The 25,326-nt window shown below is 41.1% G+C and overlaps 1 protein-coding gene across 7 annotated transcripts; it reads left to right on the top strand.

The window, feature by feature from the left end:
- The first annotated feature begins 4,272 nt into the window (after positions 1-4,272).
- CD274 (CD274 molecule) lies at positions 4,273-19,098 on the top strand. 7 transcript variants are annotated; one of them, XM_048050739.2, is made up of 9 exons: positions 4,273-4,360; positions 7,199-7,324; positions 10,361-10,429; positions 11,140-11,493; positions 11,980-12,261; positions 13,501-13,608; positions 16,029-16,085; positions 17,012-17,077; positions 18,046-19,098. In XM_048050739.2, exons 3-9 carry the CDS (start codon positions 10,375-10,377, stop codon positions 18,066-18,068), a joined length of 945 nt encoding a protein of 314 aa, XP_047906696.1. In that variant the 5' UTR covers positions 4,273-4,360; positions 7,199-7,324; positions 10,361-10,374; the 3' UTR covers positions 18,069-19,098. The 7 variants fall into 7 exon arrangements, with proteins under 7 accessions (XP_047906696.1, XP_047906697.1, XP_047906695.1 ...); XM_048050740.2 differs by lacking the exon at positions 4,273-4,360 and adding an exon at positions 5,846-5,863; XM_048050738.2 differs by lacking the exon at positions 4,273-4,360 and adding an exon at positions 6,118-6,398.
- The last annotated feature ends 6,228 nt before the right edge of the window (positions 19,099-25,326 follow it).

Raw genomic sequence — 25,326 nt, forward strand, 5'->3', positions numbered from 1 at the left:
TCCCTTCCCTTCCCTTCCCTTCCCTTCCCTTCCCTTCCCTTCCCTTCCCTTCCCTTCCCTTCCCTTCCCTTCCCTTCCCTTCCCTTCCCTTCCCTTCCCTTCCTTTCCCTTCCCTTCCCTTCCCTCACTTTAATCTATAGAAACACTCCAGGGAAGCCTCCCGGACCTTGTCCCTTCATTAAGCACACCCGCACGCCGTGGCAGGACCGCAGCTCAGGTGTGATGTGTCCAGGTGCAAAGCGCGAGCTACACGTAGGCTTCTGGTCGTACTCTGCCTTTCGTAAAGTACCAGGATGTTTTCAAGGCATCGTCAACCACAATTAAAGGCTGACTTTCAAATCCAAATAAGTGAAATTTTCATAATTTAAAAAAGTGTAGAGGTAAAACATGTGCCCTGCCGATAAGGTTTTACACAGTGATAGAAATACTGGATAGGATCCCCAGGACTCTTCTTTCAGAACTGAAGAGTATCTCATTAAGGAGTCTAACACCGGTCTGTTGGACTGTGCAGCACCTCAAACTCAACCTCACAGAGACTTTTAGGGAGACTTTGAAGGTCTGGCTGTTCAAAGTCTTAGACAATCTTGTATAGGGCCTGCTTTTACCATGAAAGCTTGGACCAGGTAATCTCCACCGTCCTGTCTAACCCGGACTTTCCTATGAATCTGATTCTGTGTAGTGACTGTCATTTTAAAATTCTCGCATCTGCTAATGTCTTAACCTGACAATGATTCTTGCTGTCAGTATTCGTATGTTTTCTAAATACATATATTTTGCAAGTTTTTTTTTTTAAATGTCTGAGAAGAAGGCATCTTTTTCTCACAGAATTATTTTTTGTGTTATCTCCATGATGACCCTCCTTTAATTTTTTAATGGCAAAACAAAAATAGGAGAAAGATAAAGAAGAAAAATATTTATTTTTTCTAATATGAAAAATTACTTAACATTTTTACTTCGGGTCTTTCTAAAAACTTGCAGGTACCCTTTTTGTGCTGTCTTGAAAATGCCTCTGAAAATGTTTGATCTCTTGAACATACACAGTTTGTGAGGAGATACAGCCATTAAAAAGGTGATGGTAGGATGTATTTTCAACTCACAATGTTTGGCAGAGTAGTCCACCTAATTCACAAAGTCATTTTACAGTATAGAATAAGTCTGTTGATTTAACTGCTTATAGGTGTGAACACTTGTAAGGATGAAGATCTACAGCACAAGATTCTGCATACACCCTTGAAAGCGAGGTTTTTTACCAAAAGCTAATAATTATACTGGAGTGGTTGTAGTGCTCACTTGAACAAAAATGCTTACCTGATTTTTTTTTTTTTCCTAAAATGCTAGGTGCCAGTCTTAGGAAAGGAATTCTACATCGAAAACTCCTGTTATGGCAGACTTCACTGAGACTTCACTATATACGTGCATAAGGTTGTACCGAGATTCAAAACGTTCTCAGACATAAAGATAGAGGCCCACCTCGGCATGAGCAGGAGACTACAGCCTCCAAGTGAAGAGGAAGGTGGCACCAACTCTCTGAGGTCGTGCTTACTGTGCTGCAGCGATATCGGGGAGAAATTTCCTGCTATACTCCAGCTCCACGCAAGATGGCAGTCCTCCCCTTGCAAGGCAGAGACAGATACCTCTTTCACAGGGCCTCAATCATGGTTGAGGGGTCTCTCACTGGTAAATTTCAGAGAATGCCAATTTCCCTCCAAGCAGTTTACCAAAAATGTCATCCACCCCCACTCACCGACCCCCTTTCAGCCAAGAAAACCATTTCAGTCTGTCCATATTTCTTCTTTTCCTGAGCAGACTGATATTCCAGTGTGCAGTAAACCACTGTGCTGCAATTGTGGTAGACCTCTGTATTGCAAAGGTCTGGTTTCTGTGGAGGAGGTAACGTGATGAGGCAGCACCTTTCAATTTCCCAGAATAAAGAATAGGGAGAAACTGTAGCTGCATGCTAGAGAAATGGGGCTAGTTTCTGAAGAAAGGGTTGAAGACTGAAGAAGTGGAGAGAAAGAAGACTAGTTTTGAAAGAGGCATACAGAGCCACTGTGGTTTATGCATGTGGAGGGGAGGCAGGTTTGAGCTACGCCAGACTCCAGTTGCTGGAGAGGAGCCCATATGCAACATAGACAGCGGCTCCTGCCTTCCCTTACTGACACCTGCTTGCTGCTCCAGAAACAAGCTGAGCAATTTCACTGATACTGTGAATATTCATGGTACCCTATGAATTCATGGGGTCAGTGTGGGACATGTTCTGTCCTATTTCTCACCTTCCACCTCCCTAAGGCACATTGCTCACAGGAAATCATAAACACTCTGAAGAGCCACAATCAAATCCAGAATCTCTATCCTGCTGGGCTGATTGATAACCTGTCTACCGCTCCATCACTGCCTTGGTACTACTGTGCTTCAAAAGCAAAATCAGGGAGCCGGAGATTGGGTCAAAGTGATGCTGCCGAGTCTACTTTGGTACTGTGCCTTATTTATGCACATCATCAGCCAAGAAAAATTGTCCTGTGGATCACAGCAGTATAAAACCTATGTTTAAGCAAAGGCTCTTGTTCAAATGCTCCAGGCTATGGCCTGTTGATAACCAGTTTAACATACAAATGCAATTTTAATTTTGACTTCAATGTAAATTAGCAGCAGTAATAATTTGGAAATACTTGCTTTAGGGCCAAAGCAGATGGATTAATGCAACACACTCCTAAAGCCATAGCTGGGCCAAATTCACCCAGATGATTTGTCTCTGTTACTCCATTATTCCATTAAAGTCACTGGAACTACACCATGGATGAAACATATTTAATTTTCTCCTCTGATTTGTTATCTGCCCTAAATTACATGAGGAATAAAATACTTCTGACCAGATATAAAGGGGAAATAATTGTTACTTGTGCCAATTTAGATGTTCATTGGATAAATTAAATGTGATTTTTGCATGACATGAAAGAAAAGGAGCCTAAACAATACAAAACAAAACAAACAAAACCAGATGAAATGATGGAAAGAAAGCAAGCATGTTTTCTCTTATCTTTGTATGTAGTGCAGTGGGAAGAATCTATTAGAATTTTACTGTAATAATTTGTAAAACAATTTCGACTTCATAAACAAAATTAAGAAGTAATCAAATCACGCTAGAGATAGCCTGTGGTATAAATAATTGAAAAGGAGATTTGTGTCTGCGTCAGTCTGCTTAATTAATTTCATTTCAGGGTAACTAAAAATGTACTGACTGCAAACATGAATTACTGTAATACTTTTTTTAATCCCATGGTAATTAATTCTTTGGCTTGTGGGAGTTGCTTATTTCTCTTTTGGGAGGGATTGTTCAGCAAAAAATCCAGATTTTTACTATCTTAGGTTAATGAAAAAAAATATTTCAGTCCTTGAAGATTTTTTTGTTTTTCTATTATGGTTTGTCTTTTGAGGAAAGGAAGTAAATGAATGTATATAGATACATGAACTTTGAAAATCCAAGCATGTACACAGACTGAATATAAACCTTTGGCTTTGACACAGCAATTTTTTTGTTCGCAATAAGGGAAGTCCCAGTGTTATCTAATCCTCTTAGTTAATTTATCAGCTAGTAATGTTGCACTTAAACGAGAAGCTTCCTCTTCATTCTGGGAATGTTTTCATAGTCATTTTTTGTTCTGACTGGAAAGAGACTTCTCAGACCTGTCTGCTTTTGTGTAGCTTTATTTTTAGGTACAGTACCTATCTCTTTAAGTACTTTTAAATATGCCATTTAACGATGTATTTATTACTAAGCAATTTTAAATGTATGAAAATATTAGATTAATTAGTTACACTAGTTACCTCCATGACTGGCACCAATCTGGACTGAAAGGACAAAACTGAATGGGTAAATATGATTCCAATTCCTCAAATTCCTGATCTTTTAAATCAAAATCCAAATTTCATTGTTAATTTAGGTGGTAAAATCTACATTTGGATGGGGACAAAACAGATAATGAAGTATGGAACAGATCTGCTTCACCTTGTAATTTCAAAGTGAAGACATTCCTAAAAAGATATGCTGCTGCTTAATGTTTGCCCAGGAATAATGTTTGCTTAGCTCATATTTGCTCATTTTGGTTTCCATTTGGGACTCTTATATGACAAGTGCTGTATATGTTAACCAGGTCTGATTCTCTTCTCCATTCCTAGTTGAATTTAAAATAGTTTTTCACTGTAAGAATAGAGAATTGTTTATCATTTCATTTTTTGTTTCTACTCAACTCTTCTTAAGCTGTTTCACGTGGGCACCAATGTTGCAGCCAGGAGCAGTTTGAGAAATATCAAGTGGTATTACAGAGCCCTGGGAGCAGCTGTGAAGGACTCTGGAGCACAGGTATGTTTTTTTTTTTTTTTTTTTTATCAGTCCTCCCAGTCAAAGGCAAGGAGATTGAAAGGGCCAATCGAATCTGGCAAATCAACAAATGGTTACAGGACTGGTGCCACGGATAGGGGTTTGGCTACTTAGACCATGGGACTTGCTTTGAGAAACCTGGTCTGTTGGGGGCTGATGGGGTCCACCTGTCAGAGAAAGGGAAAAGCATCTTCAGTCATTGGCTTGCTAAGGTTGTGAAGAGGGCTTTAAACTACAGTTGCCAGGTGACAGGAACCTCAATCCATCCCGCTCCTCCCAGTTTGATGGCAGTGTCAGCAATAGATGCCCAGAGCCTGGAGGAGGGTCATGGGTCAGCAGGAGAGCACCTGAAGAGCAGCATAAAGGAATCCCAGCCACTCCAGTCAGTAAGTCAGTTTCATCAGGGGCCCAACTTAAATATCTCCATGCTAACGCACACAGCATGGGAAATAAAAAAGAGGATGGAGATGTACGCAAGCCTGCAGGGCTATGACCTCATCGGCATTACAGAGACATGGTGAGATGGCTCCTATGACTGGAGTGTTGGAATGGAGGGATGCATGCTCTTTAGGAAGGAAAGACAGAGGAGATGAGGAGGGGTTGTTGCCCTCTCTGTCAATGAGCAGCCGGAGTGCCTGGAGCTCTGCCTGGGGATGGATGAGGAGCTGGCAGAGAGCTTAAGGGTCAGCATTACAGGGACGGCAGGGGCAAGGGGCATTAGAGTAGGGGTCTGGTACAGGCCACCTGATCAGGAAGACCAAGCAGATGAGGCCCTCCATAGACAGGTAGAAGCAGCCTCATGTTCACAAGCCCTGGTCCTCATATGGGGGACTTCAGCCACCCTGATATGTGCTTTTTCCTCCCCTTAATATTCCATAATAAGCCCAGTGCAACCCTGAAGTGTTCTCCCCAGCATCCGATAATGTCCCACGGTTCTGGGACAGCCCTGGGGGGCCCGGGCAGGGTGTCCCTTCCTCTGAGCCTTCAGCTTGGCTTCCCACCCGCCTGTGTGCCCCTGTGCTCCTCTGTGGAGGTGGGCTTCTGGCAGGCTGGTGGCTCCTGTGGTGGGCCTGGGACAGCGTATGCTGGGGCTCCCCCCGACATTGCCCCCCTGTGGGGGTGCAGAGGAGCTTTTGTAGTATGAGCTGGTGCTGCACGTCAGAGGGGTTCACTTTACCTGATTTCAGCCAGTCAGCGAGTGCAGCAGGTCTTTGCACATCTGCACAGCAGCACTGTGTCAACAGAAAACCTGCTGGCTGATTGGGAGGGGTGGCTCACCTGTCAACCATCTGCTGGTTTACAGCCCCGCAAAAAAAAAAAAAAATAATTGCTAACTGTGTGCAGGAGATGGCAGTGCCTGACATTTATGGCAGAGGGAGCAGAGATCACCCTCAGGATCCTTCAGTACCCACACTTCAGTACCCACTTCTGTGCCACGTGCATGATGCCGCGGATTACTTTTGAATTTCCTTGGTGTCCTACCCTGTACGTGTGCTCAGTGCTGAAGCACTCAGCAGTGTCTCAGTACATACTTTCGTTCTTTAACTCACGAGTGTCCCGAGTAACGTTCTTACTTTGGGACTGATGTCTTTTGGGAAAGTTACGGGACCGACGCACCCGGTGTTGTGTTTCCTATGGCCGGGAAGGATGTGGCGGCAGGGGTGCCGGGGTTTCACCCCGAGGGGGCCGAGGTTGGAGCTGCCCCAGCCCGGCGAGGCCGTTCCGCTTTCGGTTTTATTTACCGTCAGCGCCGGGCTTTCAGGAATGGAAAAGCCTCCGGGGGCAGCTGCCTGACTCAGGGCGCGATGCATCAGCCGCCCGGGGGTGATTTTCAGGCCCCTTCCTCGTCGGCCGAGGACCGCAGCTCGCAGCAATTCCCGGCGGCCGGGGGCTGAGGGCTGCCGCTGCCCGGGGAGGCCGGGCCGGGCCGGGCCGGGGCGGGCCGGAGCCGCCTGCAGCCGCCCCGCAGAGCCCCAGCAGCAGCCGGCGGGGCCGGGAGGGAGCGAGGCGGCCGCGGCAGGTAGGGGGGAGCCGGGCCGGGAGGCGGCGGTGGGGCCGCGGCGGTGGGGCCGGGACCACCACCCGGCCACCATGGGACACAGGGTGGAGGTCTCCGTCTGTGCTGTGGGGCAGAAGCAACACCCAAAAAAAAAAAAAGAAAAAAGAAAAAAGCCTCCCCCCCCCCCCAAAAAAAAAAAAGAAAAAAAAGGTCACCACTGTAGTTATCTGTGCTATAAAATGTGTATATATATATACATATACACACACATATATACACATCGTTTATGCTTTAATACATTGTATATAATAATATATAAAAATCTGTATCTGCATATCTACCTATACAAACATATATATATATATATATAACTGTAAAAATAACCTCCATGGTCTTTTATTTGCTACTAAACACTTGGATGGAAAGTCCAGCTCTGTGAGCTCAAGGCAAGCAATGAAAAAGGGGAAACTGAATTAATGACTCTGAGAGCTGGCTACAGCGATGGCTTTTGTGGTCTCAAAGTCATAATTTTACAGATTTCTTCGGGTTTCTTTTTTTTTTTGTGCCTTTGTTTCTGAAAAAAAAATGAAATGTCAGTAAATGTTTTTAAGCACAGACGAAAACGGTGGAAATAAGACTTCATCGGTCTCACCTATTGTGGAAATCCACCCCCTCAGCCTGCTAAGGTAGTTTCAGGTTACCAGAACCTAAAGGTTACATTCAGCTGTTTCACGTACTGCTGTCATGTTCCTCCCACGCTTGAAGCAAAAAGTCCAGCTCTTACCAATTTTGTCTATTATGTGCTTTTGCTTCCATGACAGGTACTGAGTGGGCTGCCAGGTGGAAAGAAGAAAACATTTCCTGAAAACTTTGAAGTGGTCATTTCACAGTATTTTAACTCTTCTGAGAATTTTAAACATTTTTTGAGATAAGTGAAGGCAACACAGGTGAGTAAACTTGCACTGAAATACATTTAAAGTCATATTTTGTGCTGTTGACAAGTTTATCCCACCAGAGTGAGCAGGTTAATGTAAGTAGCATCTTTTGGCTTTTCATGCTTGGTTTTTTTTTTGTTTGTTTGTTTTTTGCTAAACTAAAACACAGTCTTAACAAGTCTTGTACTACACAGTGGCACGGCAAGGGGCATTACCATGGTCTGATCTTGTAGAGCAAAGATCTGTTATCCCGGAGAAGGGTAGATGGTACTCTTCATTTTATTCCTATTTATGACCTTCACTCACGCGATACGTTGTGCAGAAATTTCCAGTCATTGTTAGTTCAGCACCACACATGGTAAAAACTGTCACTTGGTATTAACATGCCAAGGGCTGTTGCTCACATGTTGCTCTAATGAGATGATATGTTTCTTAAAATGCCTATGGCATTTTATGTACTAATTTTCCCAACAGTGTCTTGTTACTGTGAACCAGTGGTAGCAATAGAGAATTTTCCCCAGTGGGGAATTTTCCCGTCATGGGGAAGTTTCCTGAAGGAGTAGGTGGAGTTAATCAACATTTAAGTGCTGTCGCAAGAACACTTGGGCAAATAGTTTTGTTCTTCCTGTCATCTCCATTGGATTGTGAGGGAACCAAACAGCCAGCAACACCGAAGACTATTTTTCGCTGTGAATATCTTTTTGCTTTTATAGAACGGTATTATCCATAGATACCAGAAATCATCAGGAGGAAAGAAGGGGCATTTTGGTAGGTTCTGTAAGAAAAACAGTGAGCTTTGGTGAAGATCTTTGATTGGCATCTGGGTCTCAAGCTGGTTCAACTGAGCCAGCTAGCGTCTGCTTCTGCTCAGGGTGAAACAGAAGAAAGGTCTGTAATGGTTACTGCAGCAAGTTTTTTCACGTGCATTTGGATTTGACCTGGACCTATTTTTCTTCTCACTGGAAGTGAAAAATTGATTACAACAGCATACTTTCCTGGTCTTGAGGAATTTTGTAAGTAATACTTGTACATTTTTTGTGTGTAGCAAGGCATGTCTTCCTCTGCAATGGGAGAAAGCATAAAAATTAGAGTTTTGCAATTTCAGGATAGAATCGCAGGTCTGAGAACCATAGAAGAGCTTACTTGCTATCATTATCATGCCTCTCCCAGCAGTTAAGCAGAACATCTCTCCTGGAGGTAATGCCTACACAAAAGCGGGTATGGGATGCATGCGCAGGTATGGTTATCATCCCATGACAGTAGTCCACATGCTGTTTTTTTCTGGGCAGCCTCTCAGCTCTGGTCTCTCTCTGCTTTGAGGAGAGTGGACTGTGTTTTGGGCCTGAGCATACTGCAGCTCCGGTCATCCTGCCATCGGGGGCACAGAAGCGCCTGCACAGTTACTCGGTCAGTGTCAGAGGCTCACTCTGCTGTAGGATGTGTCAGAGTAAGTATGGTCAGGGCACACTTGTGAGACCAGTATTTCACTGTCTTGTTTGAGCAGCTTTGCTCTGGAGCTTAGTTGGAGTGCTGACCTGCTTTGTTTCTTAGGCAGAGGCATAATGACAAAGGCATTCTGGTGCATGTGCATCACCAGAAACTCTTAGGTACCCACAGGCAGCAAGTTGCTAGTGCTTTTGAGAACATCATTTGTGGTTAAAGAATGAATTGGGTACCTAACCACATAAAGAATTTATTCATCAACGGAACAAATCTTTCATCATGAGGGTCTCTGTTTTTTCATGTTCCTTTTAGGAGAACATCCAATGTGTTAGACTGGTTCCCTTTCTCAGCTCCATCTGCATTGCCTTCTACAAATGTCCTGTTGGCATCAGGGAGCATCGGTCAGAGGAAAAGAGTAGCTTGAATCAAATTCTTTTGAGGCTAATCCTCTTAATCCAAGATACTGTAAAGTCACATGTCGTAATGACTCAGGGCAATATTGTTAATTTTTTATCATCTTAATGGTGAACACCAAAGAAAGACAAACAGTTAAAATGGTAGGATTTGCAGTCCAGTGAGAATTTAAAGAGTTAGGAAGTTTGATGGTTATCACAGTTGCCTAATTTCTTATGCAAATGCTGAAACCACCACTAGAAAACGGTTGAATGCAATCTTTCCTTATTTCTGTGGCTGTTTGTGTATCCAAAATGTGAGTTTTATTTAGATAAAAACCTAGAGTTTTCTATACTCACAAAAGACTTCCGTTAAAGTCAGTTTAATTTTTTCTTGAGAGTGATTTGAAAAATGATGGCACTGTTTGATCCTAGTACTGCTCTGACTGAAAATGCATGCTTAGCAAGTGCAGTGGGCACGTGAAGGTGAGCGTGAAAATTGACATTAATCAGTGTTTTGTAAGTTTAAGTGTTGTCTAGGAGTATAAAAGCCATATCAGTAAAGAGGGGAGGAAATCTCATGGAAAATTGATGTAATTTGTGTGCTCAGAAGTAAAGCAGCAGAAATTCAAGAAAGCAGAGTTTGTAGGCTGACTGTGTCACTGTTTTACAAAGGCACTGTTGTGTGAATGCTCATGAAGTTGTTACTTACCACATAAATTCCCGTCAGAATATATGCAACTTCACAAGCCCTGTGATCAGGACTGTGAAACCAGGTGTCATAAAGTGGGTTGTGTTCACAGTACATTAAAGTAAGGCCAACTGGTGGGAGGAACTGAGTTCTGTTTCCTCCAGTGAACGTGTGTAGAAAAAATCCTCCCTCCTCTTTGAGCAGGAACGACACTTCCTTCTACAGTTTATGGGAACATCTAGGAATTTGTGAGTAATCATTTAGTAATTGATGGAACTGATAAAATACATGTTTCACCATAAGCAAGGAATTTGTTTAAAGGAAATGAACGTAGTTGCTCTTCCTGGACCCATCCAGGAAGGTTTCTGCCTGACCTACACACAATTTTGTGATCCCTTTGCTAGAGCGGAATTCAGTGCCTTGTGTCCAGTTCTTTGTGTGAAGTGACTGTGAAGTATATTTTACAGTGAAAGTTAGAAAACAAGCAGATATTTACGTTCTTCGATTATTTTATCATTTTAGGTTCTACCTGCATCATGGAAAAGCCTTTGCTTCTGTGTATGTTTTCATTCTACTGGCATTTCCTAAATGGTAAGAAGCTGAGTTGTAAGAAGTAGCAGAACTATTTAAGTGTCTTTCTTTTCTATGTGTAGGCATGGAAATGTTAACCTCTCAGTTTTCCTGCAGGTGCTGGTGTTTGGGGTTGTTTAGCTTACTGTTTTACATAGAAAGGTCATCATATGCTTTTACATTAAACTAGATCCATGTGCTTAATATGGATGGTTTGCTATGGGGCAGGTTAAAATCCCTGTCAGCGTTTCAGCCCAGACACCAATTAAGACAAGGTACTATTTGCATTACACAAAATTTTCTTTTGTGGCAGTGTGAGGCTTGGGAATTGTTACGTATTTTTGAACATCCTACGTAAAAAGAATTGACATTTATATGAACAGAACATTCTCGTAAGAGGCACTAAGAATTGCCTGTTACTATAGTGGTGTTCTGAAAGCAACACCTGAGGGGGTGTGCACACTCATACTGCTATTTTTAATATACACATACTGCTTTTTTGTGCATTTATGCACAAAGCAGGTTTCTGCAGGTATAAATAACCCTGTTTGTCCCAAACTTGAGAAAATGCATGCAAAAAAGTTCAACTTTAAGAACATGGCAGATACTTCTAGTCCTTAAAATGTCATTTATACTTATATATACTCTGTGTGTGTGTGTGGTAAAGCATGACTTTCAAAATTAGGCTTATAATTGGAAAATTAAGTTTTCTTTCAAATTTTGTTTTTCAGCTTTATTCACTGTTGAAGCTCCCCAGTCACTCTACACCGTGGAACTAGGCAACAACGTGACCATGGAATGCACATTTCCAGTGAATGGGAAACTAAAGTTTGGAGATTTAAGTGTCAGCTGGGAAAAAAAAGAAGAACTTGGAAAGGATGTGTATGTACTTCTCAAAGGGGAGGAAGACTTCAAAAGTCAGCACAGTGACTTCAGGGGGAGAATAAAATTGTTGAAAGAGAATCTGAAGCTGGGGCAGTCTCTCCTTCAGATCATGGATGTGAAGCTCAGAGATGCAGGGTTTTACCGCTGTCTTATTGACTATGGGGGAGCTGACTACAAGACCATCAATCTGAAGGTTCAGGGTGAGTTCTACCACAGGACATTCACTGCTAGATGATACTGTTGAAAGATTTTGAGGGCATTCTGGAAGGACGGCATGTCTGCGCTGGCATTTCAAGAAAGCTCTCCGGAGACAGTAGAAGCCTCATGGCCATTGCACAGCTGTATAACCGTGTGTTTTAATCTATGTGTAATCCATGTTCTGTCCTTTATTTTCCAGACGTGTAGTGTGGCAAAAGCCATTTAGACAGAGCAAAGATCAGAAAGCTATTGCAATTTCCAGAACAGTGTCAACACTGTAATAAACCCTGTACCTCAATTACTATAGAGACACACTATAGTGATATTTACTTTTTCTGTCAGGAGTATTATTTACAAAGGCCAAACTTGGCCCAAGCACAGAAACTTGGCCCAAGGGCCTTATCCTTGGGGATAAGCAAAAGGTATCTTGCTTATATATGCTGTTCTTTTAGCTTCCTCCTAGTAATCATCTTATTTAATTTCTTTAGCTCCTTATAGAAACATAACCCAAGGAGTGGTGAGCACAGGAGACAAGGAATGGAAGTTAACCTGTCAGTCAGAAGGATACCCTAAAGCTGAAGTGATATGGCAAAATGGAGAATATGAGGATTTGACTGATAAGGCAGATACAAGTTATGAAACTGGAAGTGACCAGCTGTATCGTGTGACAAGTACACTCACAATCAAAAACAGGACTCACGAGAATTTTCGTTGTATCTTCTGGAATAAGGAGCTTCAAAAAAATACATCTGCAATTTTATACATAGCAGGTAACTTTTCTAAATTACATTTAAGGTAATGCATTTTAAGATATTATGTAATTTTGTCCCAGTTGGATCAGCCATTATTTCTTTTTCCTGTATAATTTTGAAAAGGCTAAAAAGAAATACCTGTGTGTTACATTTTGCTATTAATGTACACTTCTCCCATACCAACATGTTCATTATGCTTGTGTGGATGGATCTAGTTGTTCCATGGTTAAAATGTTGCATGACCTACATGAATTTCACCTAAATGGTAATTGCATGTGAACCTGTTAAAAAATGTTCAATTATTTGAAAAGCTTGTAGCTTTTAAAGCTTTCAAAAAAGTCTAGAAATGAGACTCTTCCATGTAAATTAAATACACCTTTCAAAAACCATTCTGTTTTGATGATGAGAATTGCCAAGTGAATTTGAACGTACTGGTCTTTTCCTATTAATACAGATTTTGCTGTGGCCATATTTAAATTTAACAAATTTTACACAAATATTTTTCCTGATAAAATGTGGATTGAGGGAAGATCTATAAAGACGAATACGATTTCCCTTTAGAACTTTTAATTGGGTACCACACCTACTGCTTTTGCTTGCTCTTCCTTTTTGCATTGTACCTGTGATATGGTTCAACTAGACTGGAGATCCAGCTCACAAGCAATATTACTGTTTATCAGACTGTTACTCCAGACATTTCCCTGGTCCACTTCCTTGTGCAGTCTTAAAAATGATGGTGCTGACACGTTTTTTGGGAGTGACGAGGGTGGAAACAGTCAGCTCAGAGTAGGAAAGCTAAGTCAACCTTTCAAAGGGTGGTGAGAGGGTGAGTTCAGTTCTGACAAGAAATGCGTCTGGGCTTCAAGGAAGACACCCGTATGCATCATAGGTTTACACAACAAAGGGACTCTCTTTCTCTAGCAGCTGTTTCCTGTAGTCCTGACAGAAGGACATTAAGCTGGATGTAGACTTTGCACCTTGGTGATAAACAGGATTTGTGACAGGAAGGAAAGGCACTATCATAGGGAATGCAGGAAGAAAAGACAGATATGAATATGTTCTATCTCTTTTGCCTTTATCGGGGTAACGAGATACACTGAAGTGCATCATCAGCACCAGGCCTTAGATGCAATCTAAAAGTCTGTTACCACGTCAATCTAAAATGCTCATAGCAAAAGTAATTGGATGAAAATGAAAGAAAAAGGGAGAAGCTTATGTAATTCTGCAATGTCTTTCCCCTACTCGTTTTTCCTGAAGATTCAGCTGATGATGTGCTGCGGACTGAGAGCAGACGCTTTGTTGGGGCAATTCTCGTTGTGACTGCTCTCGTTGGATCAGTGCTATTTATTCTCTGCATAAGAAAAGGTATTCAAGTTATTTATTTTGGCGTATTGCAGTTGTTATCAGTCTGTTCTGTTGATTCACCCTCACAGAGGTGAGATGAAATAATAAAAGCCTGCCTTAGATCCTTCATCCTGAAACCACTCAGTTTTTACCACAATTTATTTCTGTTTCTTCACCTGACCTAATCAGATGCTAGCTGTTAAGTTAGCAGAGTGGAAGAGGTTGTCAGCCCCTCACAGACCATTTACCATGGATTTTTCTTTTTTTTTTCTTTTTTTTTTTTTTTTTTAAATTACCATTACTTTTTCTTACAGGTAATGAGGTAGAGCAATATGATTAGTATTTAATCTATTGAAACACCAAAGCAGAGTTTGCACCTGCCAGAAATGGAAGCTATTCTGTGACCTCCCTTTTAACTGGGGATATGAATGCTCAGAGCAGATAGGGCACTTCCATTTTTTTTAAGATTTTTTCCTGCAATCTCTGAACTGTGTGCATTTTTTTTTAAGTGATCTGTTATGGACTGTAGATATATCTCCATTCTGGCTAAAATACCATTAAAATGGTACATTACACATGAAGTGATATGTCCAACATTTTGAGTCTGAAAGTTTTTTTTTTTCACAAGAGATTCCCACTGTAGCTTGATACCACTTGTTTCATTTCTTTGTTAAGTTTTGAGGTTTTTCATTTCACTTGACTGACTGGAATTGGATATTTTCAGCATCACACTGTGCTGAAAGCATTGGCAGTAATTTGTTTTAATTTGCTACAAGCCAGAGGAAAACCTTGGAGAACTAATTTTAATGTATTCAAGCATGAAAATAATACACTTATGCACCAAGATTAAAAAAAAAAAAGTTTGAAATGTGTTGCATAACCTGAAGTAAGTACTTCAGACACACACACACACATACATCCCTTCCTTATGGGATGATGGATTTGTTCAAGGATTTTGTAATCAGTGATACTTTTTTACTTTATAACACATACAATAAAGTCATGCAGATTTCAGAACATCCATTGAAAATATCAGAAGGAAAGTGTCTTTTTCTGAACGTTCTGTTTTTGGCTGGAACTCTTCCTCAAATTATAATACATTTGCGGTTTTTTTTTTTAGCTTATCTATAGCTACTTTTTTTTTTCTTTCCAAATAGTTTTCGAGCTTTTTTTTTTCTTGTCAAGCTGCATGCAGAGAAAAAGTACTAGAGGCATTGGTACAGTACTCTTAGCATTGTAATACCATACTCACATGGTTCAGTTAAATGTTACCAGGTGAAAATGAACAAGACAGTAACCTAAGTTCTTCTCTTCAAACTCCCCAATTTTGTAGTAGATGTAAATGGGTAGCTGCCATGAAATTAAGCTGAAACTAATGCAAGGGCTAGTTGCAATGTCTTTTCAAGTGTTATCTCAAAACTTTGTACACTAAGAGAACTGTGCTTTCTCAGGATGTGCACCTGAACTGGTTTTCCTGTCTGCCAGCTCTCTCGTTTCTAGTGAAAGTCAGAAACAGCACTAGTTTCTGGCTGCAAATTGCACAAAAACACAACATCTACAGTGAGTCTTCATGTTCAAAATCCATGAAATACATGGTAGAATTTAATGTGGATATTCACGTTACAAACTCATCTCATGCATAGGTGCTATAGAAACATGTCCTGGGAGAAGTGTTTGTAAAGCTTAGCAGGCTTGCAGGAGATGTTAACAGGCTGCAGAAAGGCTGTACGTAACCCTACACGTCTAAGAGTATACTGCTAGGAACATGATAGGAACAGGAGCAGAACATGAAAGTGGAAGAAGGGACAGCAAAATCCTTGACTTCTCTGAAGATTCCCATCTGGGGATTTCAGTGAAGGTCAGAAGTTTCCTAGGTTGCTTGAGTTTTCTTTATCATGTGCATGTGTACATGATAATATATATATACATGATATATTTGATTAACATGATATATGTGATTAACATGATTACGCCATATATATATGTCATAAACGACAAATGGATTGAGCTAAAGTACTAATGAGAGTGTTTTTCTTTTAAAACCCAAGCCATCCTAGATTATCAGCCAGGTGATTGTTTAAGAACAGAACCTCCCTGGAAGATGTGCTTTTCCCCCCTTTTGACTCCCTTCTTGTTCTCTATTGCCCAGTGTGTTCAAATTCTGGGTGAAAAAACCCTTTGAACGAGTACTTTTCTGTCATGTTAGTGTATGATGTCAATGGAGTTCTGTCTTTGCAACTAGAAGGGAAACGAGAAGGAGAACTGGCAGACTGCAGGCACTAAAGAGTACATCTTAAAGCCTTTGAAGAAGTGGAGAGTTTTGAGAACCAATGATGACACTATGCTAAGAGTACCCTTCCTGCCAGTGTGCTTAAGACCCTACTAGATCTAAAATGAGTATTTTGCTTTTGATTTGATTTTTCTCTCTTATTGTTTTTCAGCTAGTACAAGTAAGGACAAGAGAACGTGCATGGCTAACTCATCAGTGAATACAGCAAGTATGTACTTACGGCATAAATCTATCTCAGTGTGACTCTTGGGGAAATAATTGAGAAATGATTCTGTAATTGAGAATTCATTCTGTCATGGTGACAACAATAGGCAAAACTACATTCAGCTGTCATTTTGCTTTCTACTTTCTGTTTAAGTAACAACTAGAAATTGAAGAGTCAGTTTTGATTACTCTGTTAACTTCTGGAAAGGAAAACATGAAAAAAAAAAACCAACATACCTGTTCCAGGAGCAGGTACAGTCTGTGATTTAGGAAGTCAGTGACAGGATGGGACCTGCTGCCTGGAACGTACACCTCGGTATGCTGGATGGCAGCACATCCTGATGCATAGAATCTAAACTGGAGTTTTAGTTACATTGATTTGATCATGTTATCTCCAGTATTATAATGTGCATTTGAGGCTGTTGAGAGGATCACAGAAAGAAGTTCCCTAATAGCTTCTTTTTCCTCCTGTTGAGATGCTGCTGCTAGTTAGTAAAGCTCACTATACGACCAGTACCACCATGACAATTAGAAATGGAAGTGAAAGTGGAGAGAGTTGATATTTAAAGAGGGAGAGAAGAGATTAAAATCCTTTAGCCTTCTCTTGTGGTGGCTTACGGTGTTTTTTTGTGTGTGTTTTATTTGTTGTTTGGTTTTATTTAGAAACTGCTTTAAACTATACTACTCTATGAAAGTTAGTTCATATAGGCTGGTTTTTTTGTTGTTTGTTTTTTTGTTTTAAGAAAACTTTTTTTAACTATACTTGCCCCAAATGGACACAATATTTGCTATTAGTCTCTTCCCTGGCCTGTGTTTAAGTCACATGCTTCCTGGAAGGCCTGAGACAGCACCTTTTTATGAAGATTTATCACTATATGAGTAGTTTAATTTGTGCTGACTGTTACCTGTATGTCTATGGTTTGTTTTAAGAGCTGCCAAAAGATAAGGATACACATGACTGGAGAGGTCCTCCTTTTGAAGAGGAAGAGTTGAAATGTAAGCATAAATGATAATGCTAAAAATAGTGGCAAATTTCACACAGCATAAATCATTCGTTGTCATCACGTCTAATGACCATAAGAGTCTTGATTCATGGCTACTTTATTTAGTTCTTTGTTTCAACAGACAGAGTCTTCAAGAGTATAGCCTCCTATTACCTCTTAGAAACTCACCATCAGCACTATTTGTCTGCTGGGAGATATATAAAAATAACTAACCTAGTTTAAAAAAAAATAAAAAAGCCCTGCAAAAGAAGATACGGTATATAAATATACAAATTGGTCTTGTATCTAGCTCATATTTTTGCTACAAAAAGAGTTGTGCTAGCAAAACCAAAGGAGTGATGATGATGATGGTGGGGAGGGAGACCTTAACCGATCACTACCACTCAAGCTGTATCAGGCTATGAGATTCTGTCACAGCAAAGCAAGAAAATAAGTAACTGAATCTCTGAAACCTCTGAAGTAGATCCTGGTATGAAACAAAAGAGTGAAATTATTGAAGTTTTTCTTTCACCTTCTTTCTGACCTCTAAAGCACTTAAATTACATTCCACATCCCTCCTTGTTAAGCTTTACGAACACCTAAACAAGGTCAAGCAGGTCTAGATCTATGAGCCAAAATGTTAGGGCTTAAGGATACACTGCTAGGGATACTGACAATAGGGCACTGGAAAATGTATTGGATTTTGAAGGAAAGAATGACTTAAGCCGCAGAAATATCACTGTATTTATTAGGAGAGCACTTTCCACCAGTGTGTTTGAACTACCACTTTACTTCCTGCTATGTTCAACCTCTGCGTGACCTTTATATTAATTTCATTTTAGATCTTTCATTTTGACAATGAAGGAATTTTTCTTGGTTCCACTAAACTCTATGAAAGAGTCACAAAGCCACGAAATGTTCTGTTATTTTATCATTTTGTGATTTGATAATTTTTTTTTTATGTAATTTTTCCTTTTACAGATATACAGATTGAGAAGACTTAGAGAAAGCAGGGGAAGCTTTCTGAAGGTTTGATGGTTCTGCTGTTCTGTGCTCTGTGTATTCAGGGAGATACTAATATTTTGTTTTTATTCTGTGGTTGCAACCTTCTTCCATATCATTGTAACTCAGGAAAACTGCAATGAAGTTAATAGAATTATCATAGCATAAAAGGCCCTTAGATTCAGGCCTCTGTATATGTGACTATGTATGAAAGTGTTTATTTAAATGTCCACATTTCTGCTTTCTCAATTTTATGCACTTTCAAGGACACATCCTATTTAAAAATATCTTTAAGGTAAAGCACTTTAGGTCCATGACCATAAGGAATTTCATAGCTAATTCTTAAATAGTCCATGTTCTGGACTTTTTTTATTTTATTTTATTTTTTACCTGCCTGAGCTCTCAGTTCAGTGTAGAGATTTTTTTTCCAGCTTGTAAAGAATGTTTTCAATACTTTGATCCACATAAAAGATCATGGGTGCAACAGGAAAAGGTGCCATACATACCAGGCATTTTCTGTCTTAGCTGTAGATCTTAAAATATTGGCTACTCAGAGCTAAGTCTGAAATGGGCATTGAAACCTTCTTGACAACTGTGATTGGGAAATTATTAGATAATACTAAGCTCCTTTCTCTGAAAAAGTTGTTTTGGGGATTTAATTTCCTTTTGATATAGCTGGCACTACTTGGTTACTGCTTGTTACTCTTCTGATTTACTATTTGGGGATAATGCAACTCTTTGGACCTTCAGAAAGAACAGGCTCTTGATTTGGACTACCTTTTTTTCATCCTGGAAACAGAAGAGGAACCTTCTTGCTGTCAGGACATGAAATATATGTTCTTGTGATTAGTTCAGAAATGCTGATTGAATGTACTCCTGGATCCCATTTCCTAAAGCTATTGCTTTGTTACATTTTTCAAGGTGCATAGCTTGTTTGTTTGTTTGTTTGTCATACACAGATTAAAATTATTTATTGCAACGCTGTTCACAGTTATATTCCATTATATTTTTTTAATAAAATGTTTCATTTTTCTTGTGGCTTTTTATTTTCTTTCCATCTTTGACTTGTCATTATGTGGTATTAGGACTACTCATGCTGTTTCTGGGAAACTCAGGTACCTAAGATTAGGGTGTAGACACACACTGTTCTCTATGTGTCTCATTAGAGACATATAGTCTCTGATGGCTCTCAGAAAGACAAGACAGTGACGATCTGGAATCTCACTGGACTCAAATTATATTTTTTCAGTTTAAAATAAATTAGTTTGTTGTGCATTCCTAGAGATGCAAATGCAGGCCTCAGTCCAGGTCTTCATTGCTAGTGGTATTCAATCTAGCTAATATAAAGTTGTATTTAGTATGTCTAAGTAAGCTGCCTTACAGAGCAGAGTATACAGAGAAATGCTTCTCATAATCAAAATTGAGACGGTAGGTCTAAGTTAAGTGAAATAGTTACTATAAAGCGATTAATTCATTGCAGAGCTTGCATGTTCTCATACTGATTCATGCTGTTTGACTCCAAGAATGCAATGTGATCTTGGACATCCCCTTCGGCTTCCCAAAATGTATTTTGAAGCCTCTATCCTGTTGTCACTGAAGGCAATGACCAATTTTCAATTACTCCTGGAGTGCAAGAATTGCTTTAGAAATGCTATGACCATGTGCAGAAAATGCACTGCCTCTCTACACACACATATGGTTTCATATTACCATATAAATAATGCCCCTCAGAAAACCTCTTCATTTTCTACTTCCTATTTGAGACTGCAGCAGCTGTTTGCGTGCTGAAGTAAAAGTGAAAAAGCTACTCCTTTAAATTATTTTCACCCTTCACAAGGCAGTGCTTTTAGTGCGTGCTTGATGTCATGAACTGAAATTGATGTCTTGCTTATCAAACCCCACAGATCATCAGGAACTGCTACATTTATCTTTTTCCTAGAAAGGGAAAAGATAAGTTATCATTGACAAACATTTTTAGAGGTCCAGAATTGCTAAGAAAAGCCTGGTCCGTGTGCACAGTCAAAATTGTCTTACTGGCATTTGAATGATTTTCAATCATTCATTTGAAAAATGTAATTATGTACCAGTTTGAACCAGTTTAGCAATGTAGTATTTCATTTTGTAAAATATGGCTGCTACTAAAGCTACTACTAATACTTACATTAAAGTATAACTACTATGAAGAAAATAGAATAATTGCTGTTGGACCTGCAGGGCTCCAACAAGCTGTATCCAGGATGTGTATCCCTTTCCTCTCTTTGTCTGGAAATATCCTTCACTGACATGCCCCAATGATGCATCATCCAAGCGTGGGTTAACCAGCAAAAAGGCATGGATGTTAGGAGTGAGACTCAGCTTGTGCAGCATATCTTCCTAGTTCCTTGTCTCCCACTCCTGTTCCTCTGGTCAGGTAATCTAGGTGATTGTCCCTGTGAAGACCCTGCGAGGTACTTTTGGGTCCAGGAGATGCCCAAGTCAGCTCACTGACTTCCTGTCCCAGAAGAGGAACACATGAATGAAAACTATTGTAGCCAGGGCTGGCTCAGAACGAGTAAAAGATTGTGATGGTGACAATGGCATCACTTTGGGACTTTTCTGTCCAGTAGGAACAAGAAACGCTTTTGTTTTCTTTCCAGAAGTCTCAATGCCATCAAGGAAAACTTAGACACCTAAATGCAGGGGAGGGAGATGTTCCTCATCAAATAAGTGAAGAAACCGTGGATGGGGTAGGCAAGAAAAGAGCCTGGCGTGATCAGAACAAAAGGAACAAAGCAATCGATGCTGAAGTGCAATCACATCAAGCACAGGCATGTAAAGAAAGAACTGCCAGCAGAACAGCCTTCTGGGGAAAGCTCTTGTGCTCTTTCTGTTGAATCAGATATTCAGGTGGCTCCTTGAAATGCCTCTATGCTAATGCACGCAGCATGAGGAACAAACAGGAGGACTTACAAAAGACTGTGTGCAGATACTGTGCTGTGTGCCCCCAGGGATCACAGAGATATAGTGGGATAGCTCACACAGTTGGAGTGCTGCAACAGATGGATCCAGGCTCTTTAGGCAGCACAGGCTGGGAAGACAAAGAGAGGGAGGTAGCCTTTGAGTGAGTGAACACTGGCGACGTATGGAGCTCTGCCTTCAGATGGGTCAGGAGCCAGTCAAGAGCTTAGGGGTCAAGCAGATCAACATAATCATGCTGTAGTGGGTGTCTGCTATAGACTTCTTGGTCAGGAAGAACAAGTAGATAAAGCCTTTGTAAGACATCTAAAAGGAGCCTCATGTTCACGCGCTCTAGTCCTCATGGGGAATTTGAACAACCAGTTTGAAAGTGCCCGGATATGGGGAGAGCAGGCTTCAGGCTGCTCAGGGAACTAGTTAGTAAGGAAATGGCTTTTGAAGACATTGGGGTCTTTAAGTGCCTGCCAATTTTTAAGTACCACCTCTTAAGAGCATGGGAACAGGCAATTCCAAAATGATGGAAGTCAAGCAGGCACGGCAGAAAGTTAACTTGCCTGAGCAGGTGTCTTTTTCTAGAGGTTAGGTGGAAAAAGGAAGTGTATGGCTGCTGGGAGCACATTGGGGTGACATAGGAGGACTACAGAGTTGCTGTTTGCCATTGCAGGGAGAAAATTTGTGCACCAAAGCCCAATTATATATGAAGCTGCCCAGTACTGTGGGGGACAATAAAAAGATATTTTATTATTATTATTTTTAAATATGTTAACAGCAAGAGGAGAACCAGAGAAAACCTTGGTCCATTGTTAATTGATGAGGATGGTCACCTCAGAGACATAGACGAAGCAGAGACATTTAGTGCCTTCTTTACCTGTCTTCAATACTGAGGTTAGGCTCTGGGGCCCCAGGTGCCCTGAGTAGGAGGGCCATGACCGTGGGAATGATAAACTCCCAGTCAAACCTGAACTTGTGCAGGATTTGGTGCTCCACTTTGATGCATATAAGTCTATGGGGTCCAAAGGGATTCACCTGAGGGCATTCCAAGAGTTGGCTGATATCATCATGAGACCTCTCTTAATTATTTTTAATAGTCTTGGGAATCTGAAGAGATCCCAGTCAACTGGAAGCAGGCAAACATTGTTTCAGTTTTCAAGAAGGGCAAGAAAGAAGGCCCTGGTAATTAACAGCCTGTCTGTCTCACACCAGTGCCTGGTAAAATCATGGAGAAAATTGTTCTCGGATTCATTGAAAAACACATGAAGGACCACGGAGCAGCTAGTCACAGCCAATATGGGTTCACAAAGGGAAGGTCCTGCTTAATTAACTTAATTTCCTTTTATGACAAGGTCACCCACTTAATTGACCAAGGGAAGCCAGTTGATTTAATCTTTTTGGATTTCAGTAAAGCTTCAGATACTGTTTCTTACAGTGTCCTTCTGGACAAAATGTTCAGCATACAGCTAGATAAAAACCATAATGCTATGGGTGAACAATTGGCTGATGGGTTGGGCTTAAAGGGTTATAGTAGATGGCGTTACATCAGGCTGGCAGCTGATCACTAGTGGATTTCCCAGGGCTCCATTTTAGGGCCAGTTCTCTTTAATGTTTTCATAAATGTCTTGGACACAGGACATGAAGGTATACTAAGAAGTATATAGACGATAGTAAATTGGGAGGATCTGTTGACTCCATTGAGGGTATAGAGGCTTCACAGAGAGATCTTGACAAATTAGACTGCTGGTCAGTCACCAACAATATGAAGTTTAACTAGAGCAAGTACTGGATTCTGCATCTAGGAAGTGATAATCCTGGGTATACGTACAAAATAGGGGACAGAAGTCTGGACAGCAGTCCCACAGAAAGGGATCTGGGGGTTTTGGTAATCAGCAAGTTGAATACAAGTCAACAGGGTGCTCTGGCAGCCAAAAAGGCCAGCTGGATCTTGGGATGCATCAAGCACAGCATTGCTAGCTGGTCAAAGGAAGTGATTGTCCTGCTCCCCCCCCTGCTGGTATGGCCTCACCTCAAGTACCATGTGCAGTTTTGGGCACCACACTATTAGAAGGACATAAAACTATTACAGCGTCCAAAGGAGGTCTATGAAGATGGTGATGGGTCTAGAGGGCAAGACATATGGGGAGCAGCTGAAGTCACTTGGATTTTTCAGCCCAGAGCAGAGGAGTATGAGGGGTGGCCTCAAAGCAGCCTGCAGCTTCCTCAACAGGGGAGCGGAGGGTGGTATTATGAGGGTGGTGAGGCACTGGAACAGGTTGCCTAGAGAAGCTGTGGATATCCCATCCCAGGAAGTGTTCAAGGCCAGTTTAGATGAAGCCCTGACCAACCTGGTCTAGTGGGAGGTGTACCTGTCCATGGCAGAGAGGTTGGAATTAGATGATCTTTAAGGTCCCTTCCACCCCAAACCATTCCATGACTCTGTGATTCTTGATTCTATAGTTCTATCTCTTCTCTCTGTTGAATGGTGATAGGACCTGAGGGAACAGAATGCAGCTGTGACAGGAGATGTCCAGACTGGGTGTTAGGAAAAGGTTCTTCACCAAGAGGGTGGTCAGGCACTGGAACAATCTCCCTAGGGAAGTGGTCACAACACCGAGCCTGAGGGAGTTCAAGAAGTGTTTGGACTACACTCTCAGACATAGGGTCTGATTTTTCAGTGGTCCTGTGTGGAGCCAGCAGTTAGACTTCATGATCCTTGTGGGTCCCTTCCAACTCAGGATATTTGATGATTCTATGATTAAGAGAAACAATAGACAAAAGTATCAGTCAGGAAGAAGTGTTTTAGAAAGATTAATTTCCACTGCTTTCACATACTTGCAAAAAGAGCACAGACCTCAGTTTTCTGATATCTTTTACCCTTGGCTTTTACTGAAAGTGTTAGGATATCAGACAAACTTAATTTCGATTGTAAATCATAGATCATGTTCAACTCTGGCCCTATGGACTTCTCTCCATCTTTCAAGTGTCCAGTCATCCAAACTGTTGACTTCTGACAGCTGCCAAAGAGGTCACTAGGGTTTCTCTGGAAGAAGTTCAGGCAACCCAAGAATAACTTTATGTGATAGGGCTTCACAGGATATGTTTACTGAGGAGATACTACTACTACTACTACTACTACTACTACTGGATATCAGTAATTTATAGAATCATAGAATCATAGAATATCCCGAGTTAGAAAGGACCCATAAAGATCATTGAGTCCAACTCCTGGCACCACACAGGTCTACCCAAATTTCTTTGAGATTGATTGCTCTGCACCAGGTAGGAGGTCTCAGTCAGACTGGAACTGTGATGCAGTCATCATATATCTTCCCAAAGCAGCCAGGATCCATTTTGGGAGCCTGGAGAGGGCCATCCTGGATGACACACTTGGAGGCCCCTGATGTTTGAAGTATCCTTGGGTGTGACAATTAAGGTGACATAACAACAAATAATTGATTGAAAGGTTTTATTGATAGCGGAAGCTATTTCTGGCAGAAACTGATTAAACCTTGTTGTTTATAACAGAAGATATTGAACCTTGTTATTTTACAAGGGCTGAATGGCCCATAACATACAATGAAGAAAGAGAGAGAGGGAGAGCAAGTTAGAAAGGTAGAAGTAGAGGAGAGGTCTAGATCATCACCCTGGGTTCCAGTGAGTTCTCTGGTTGAGTTCTTGCTATGCTTGCGGAGGTGGTGGGTGCACACATGGCACCTCTGAGTTCTGCTATTTATGAGTCAGTCCCTACCTCCAGCTCTCACTTTGTATGCTAATTACTCTAAGCTTGTGTCCCAAGACCTTCTTGAGAAGGGGCCGGTGGGGGATTGCTAACGCCTTTCCTCCCCCAACCACCAGAACCACTGGCACCCCAATGTCTCAGATGGCTACTCAATATAAGAAAATAGGCCCCGGAAAAGTGCTATCCCACCTCCACAGGATCCTACTTTCTAACCCTATTGTATCTCATGAGAACACCTTTTCTCTGCTGAATGTATGAGACATGGGACAAAAGCCACAACTATTATTTGTGTTGACCTGGAGTAGAATTCTTCCAAGTGATGAGAAACTAACTGGAGATGAAGGAGTATGTGTGCCACACCTGTAGCACCAAAGCTTCTGAGAAACCTGGGAAGAGACCACTGTATCCTCTTCTATGTCTCCCGCTCATGATATGGTCATAAATTAAAAGATAGAGTGATGAAGTGCTGTATGGAGGTAAATAGTACCAAGTAACTGTACAATGCACACCCAGTGAGTTTGATGAGGTTTAACAGAATTATAGAATAATTTATGTTGGACAGTGTACTGGTT

This window comes from Anser cygnoides, chromosome Z (genome assembly GCF_040182565.1).
Source record: "Anser cygnoides isolate HZ-2024a breed goose chromosome Z, Taihu_goose_T2T_genome, whole genome shotgun sequence".
NCBI classification, from domain to species: domain Eukaryota; kingdom Metazoa; phylum Chordata; class Aves; order Anseriformes; family Anatidae; genus Anser; species Anser cygnoides.